Raw genomic sequence first — 4,871 nt, 5'->3', positions numbered from 1 at the left:
GGGGAGCGTGAGTTTGACTTATTTGATCCTGCACAGTGGCCAAACAGAATGCATGATGATGACATCAGAACGGACATAGTCAGAAAAAAACCACTGCAGGTAACCGATTTTGATTTCCCTAAAACGGATGGCCGTCGTTTCACACCAGCTAATTACACCAGGACAGTCGGTGCCCTAAAAGTCAAGAGTAGCTGGCTGCAGACAAAATGGCGGACCTCCGCAAGAGGCACCACCGCAGTTGACACGAAATCACGTGACCTCCGCAGTTGACAGTGTTGTTCGCTATCTAGCTAATGTAACGCAAGCTAACAATTGCGTTACGCTAGCTAGATAACGTTAGCTAACAATGTTAGCAATTGCGTTACGTTAGCTAGATGTCTAACAACACTAGCGAATGCCAGCTAACGTTCGCTATGGATGGTTAGAATGTGGGCTATTTTTCTAACGACTCGACCCTGATTAATCAGTTATTATCGGATACAGAAAGTCACTGCCTGAGTGTGTAACAATTATGGTAAGATTTACAGAAGCCCATCGAGGGCAAAATAACCTAGACTCAATGGCAAACAGATGCCCCTTTGAGCAAACACTGTGAGCACAATACACAGGCTCTGATAACATGGTGCATTATCTAACCACAGTTTAAACACACCCATAAAACCTTCCATTATCTACTACTGGGACAAATGAGACTGAAGGGGCTATCTACCGAAACTTACAAACGCACACAAACTCGCTTTGTAGTATAGGGCCCAGGTGAAATAGTAGTTAAGTCAACATAGGCTTTTAGCATTCAATGTCTAAAAGTAAAATATCTTCAAAACCTATCAAGCCGACCCCTAAAGTGATGTGTACTCAATTGAGAAATTTGGCATTTCCTCTCATACAGTCAAATCTTACATTACCAGTGCAGTTGTGCAAACAGTGTAAGATACATATGACAATGAGACTATTAGTTTTAGCCATAATAACAGTGGGATATCCCACTCTATTAAGGGTTAATATGCATGTACAAACAGAATAAATTGGGTTAAATATAACAATAATCTTTTTTTAATGTGACATTGTGCGCAACATTTGACATCTTCACATGGTAAACATCTGTGACCAGGGGCTTGGTGGGGGTCCCCGGGATGGAGGGCCCCCCAAGGCAGACGCACATTTCTTCTTTTTTTTTAAAGTAATTTATTTTATTACTTTTCAGTGTTATCATCGGGGTTCAGCATTTTACAGAATGTGGTTGAGGTTTTACATAATAATAATAATAATAATAATAAACAAAAACATCACAACAAAAACAAAATAAATAAAATAAAGTAAAAATAAAGTAAAAATAAAATAGAAATAAAAATATTAATGCTCGGCCTCGATCTACTCCCTCTAATGCATCTTGATAATATCATTAAATTCTTGCGCTTCACTAAAGAATACATTGGGAAAAGAAAAGAGACAGAGAAAAGGAGAGATAAGAAATACAATTGATCGGACATGAGAACTCATGGTATATCATGAATATTAACACAGCTAGGGGATGTTAGGCACAAAGTAGTAGACTGATTTCAGACATTTGTACCTTTCATCATACAATGGTCCCGCGTTAAATCTTCTCTTTGCGTCAGCTAGAGAGAGGTTGTCCACTGCCACAAGCGCGTGGACAATGGCCTGATAGAGATAGATAACCTCCAGTTAAAAGGAGTCCCATATTTACAACACAATACAAATTAGCGGTGGGGCGAGCATAACCCATTCACTAAATCGTGGAATGCCCTTTTAACAGTTATAATACAGGCTTTGATGACTGGATAAACTGACAATTATTGAAATCAATGTAACTAAGATTAGATGGTTAAGTTAAACCTCACCTCAGGCATCAGCACATCCAACACGAAGCTGACTCTCTGGAACTCTGTCATTGGGACAGAGTTCACATTTTGTGGCTCCTTTGAGGACCAAGTTGATGTGCTTAAAAACTTCATCAATTTGGTCGTCTTCTTCCAGGTAGGTGAAGACCCTGTCTGGTTTCGCAGACCTGAAATTCACCAGCCACTTGGAGCTGCCTTCACGTGTCATTATTTCCTATAGAAACAAAGACCATGTCAAATAAATGCACTGCAGAAGATCAGGCTTTGATCACCCTTTTTGCTATTAGAAATGTTTTTATGTATAAGCATTATTATTATTGGTATCATACCAGTAGACATTTGTCTGACCCCTTCAGCTTCGTGATGAAGTCCACCAATCTTTCATTGGCAGACCTGCGGGTTTCTCTTACACGTTTTGCCATCTTTGCTGTAGTGGGTGTAGTGGTCATCAAGTAATGTAAAGGAACCTCTAGGGATGTGCGGCAAAGGACAACTTGTTAATTCTAAACCAACCCTGAGTAATACATCAAATATCGTAATAAACACAACACGCAATGACAATGTATGGTCATTTTTTGTTGTGGCTGTCCTGTAAAGTTTGTCAAATGTCACTTACCCCCCTCTGGTTCTAAGCCCTCGTTATGTTCCTGTAATGTAAGAGAGCAACAAGACAGATGATGACTGAAAAATATATTTATTTAACAATGCACTTTTCAACATTAGTTAATAAAGTGTTTGAAGCACCTGAATGTATTAGTTATTAATGGTTCTGATTATACCGGTAGTTAAATTGAATTTCAATCTGACCTGGACGACTTCCGAAAACGTCCGTTTCCGGAGTCTTGGGAGCCTGAAGACAGGAGGCAGGTCACCTCTCAGTAGAGCTTTGGACTGCTCTGTCCAGTGGGCAAAAACCTTGCCATGCCTTGAAAAGATGAAATCTGAAAAGCCAATTAGACCCTATTCTAGTTCGATGTCTGAAATGGGACCTTTTGATACTCCGCGTTGAGTACTTTGCTGCTTTTCCTCGTCTCCCTCCCAATCCATGGTGCGCAATTGTCATATGCTGGTTGGACAACAAATGGATTCTGTGAAGAGTCTGCATCAAAAACATAATTTCAAAAATATTGAAATATTTAATACAGTTCATTCTGGGGAGACGCAGTCACATCCAATGGGACCTGGTGTATTTTACTCTTTTGACAAACTATATACACTGTGGCGCCCCGATCTCCCATCGGCGCTCCACTGGACTGCTGACCCACCTTCGGCACCATGGAGAGCGACCTGACCTGGCCTCAACACTCACCATCAAAAAATCCTCTGCTTATCATGTGTAGACGGACGGATTCTCAAAATGCCTCTATGTTGTGTTCACCTTGGAAGTCATCACTTGGTTGTTTCAGCTCACTAACTGCAATCACCAAACACAACATAAGACACAAAACATCCTTTGAAGATGAGTAGTAAGTACATTGCAGTTTATGTGGCACCTACAAAACGGTAGTTAAAAAGCAATTTACCTAAATAGCACTTTTAGGAAAAACTTACCCTCAAAGTTGAACACTGCTTTTCTGTGGAGGTCCATAACCACCACAGGGGGGTAGAACCCACAGTTTACACATGAGTATGTGTATTCTCTGTTGCAAAGTGCCTCAAAGTGGCAGTATGCTTGAAAAATTAAGTTGGTGGCTGGAAACCATTCTTCACACAAAGCCTCCAGAGAGCTGATGACTCTAGACACTGACACATGATTCTATGGTAAAAAATAAGACAGGAAAAGGTTTGAAATGGAAGGTATGAATATGCTTAAAACACAGTACTACTGTAACTAGTAACATCATTCCCTGCAATCACTGTACCTGGTAATGTATTTATTTTAAAAATGGGCAAATAAATTGCAGATGTGGAATAGGCTGCAATTTAACTTTGCTTAGTGCCGCAGAAACCACAGTACTAGCAGAAAAGGGACTACAGAGAATTTGGAAAATCTTGCGACAATAGTTAATTGAACAATTTTCAATTGATGACATCTTTCTGGGTCAATATGGAATAAATGAAGGTCATAACTCCTTGTTTTGTCTGTCATTAACACCGTTTTACACACCTGAAGATTGTGCCTTAGGTAAAGGCAAAGCTGCAGTGTCAGAATGACATGGTCATTGAAATTAAGCAGACCATCTGTTCATTCCTGATAACAGTAGATCATGTGGCATTCAGTACACCTTCTATTGTAAGTAGAGATGTCTGTAATGGACATAAGGATATAAATTAGGACATTAAATCAGCTGTATATGGTTAATCAAACGATTAATGTACATGCACACTGTGCTTTTATAAACTAAAACTAAAGGATGAATTTAACTTACTTTGGATTGCACCATTCATGCCAACTATTCTGGCTTTGTCTGTGATGTGCGAGATTTCCTCCAATTTGGGATTGCCTGAACAGAGCTTGCATGTCGTTTCAGTTGGAACCAACTTTGAAGGGTAATCCGTCGAACCACAAACAGTATCCATTGTAAACTCAATTAAACTAATTCATTTACACAAATATTTTAATAAGTGCTTAGCTAGCTACATGGCCTGCAACAACTACGCAACGAAACATCACTAGCTAACGTTAGCTAAATGCTTAGAGCCACTTGACATTTCGAATGTATTTTCTCCATATCGGTAACAGTTATGCCCATGCTCGCTGGATTCTTCGATACAGTAAGTTTGATAAACAACAATGAATAAACCCTTACAAAAGAAAACTAACCTTTTAAAGCATCTTCTTACCGCTGTCGCAGTATCTTCTACTTCTTTCCGTTTTATGGCGGATTGCAATCTTAAAAACAACACGAAGAAGACCAACGTCCGGTTTCATGTCGACCGCAGAGGTCACGTGATTTCCTGTCAACTGCGGAGGTGCCTCTTGCGGGGGTACGCCATCTTGTCTGCGGCCAGATGCATCTCACTAGCTTACGTACGTTAGCTACAGTGTAGCATCAACTGTAACGTTAG

The 4,871-nt window shown here is 40.0% G+C and overlaps 1 protein-coding gene across 1 annotated transcript; it reads right to left on the bottom strand.

The window, feature by feature from the left end:
- Positions 1-1,841: 1,841 nt before the first annotated feature.
- LOC130108996 (PWWP domain-containing DNA repair factor 3B-like) lies at positions 1,842-2,795 on the bottom strand. The gene is made up of 4 exons (XM_056275672.1): positions 2,670-2,795; positions 2,479-2,509; positions 2,192-2,331; positions 1,842-2,076 (listed from the first exon to the last, which is right to left on the bottom strand). The coding sequence occupies exons 3-4, from the start codon at positions 2,309-2,311 to the stop codon at positions 1,864-1,866; spliced, it is 333 nt and encodes a 110-aa protein (XP_056131647.1). The 5' UTR covers positions 2,312-2,331; positions 2,479-2,509; positions 2,670-2,795; the 3' UTR covers positions 1,842-1,863.
- Positions 2,796-4,871: the final 2,076 nt, after the last annotated feature.

This window comes from Lampris incognitus, chromosome 3 (assembly GCF_029633865.1).
Source record: "Lampris incognitus isolate fLamInc1 chromosome 3, fLamInc1.hap2, whole genome shotgun sequence".
Classification (NCBI taxonomy): Eukaryota; Metazoa; Chordata; class Actinopteri; order Lampriformes; family Lampridae; genus Lampris; species Lampris incognitus.
The sequence above is the reverse complement of the archived record's forward strand: the minus strand, read 5'-3'. Positions and strand labels throughout refer to the sequence as shown.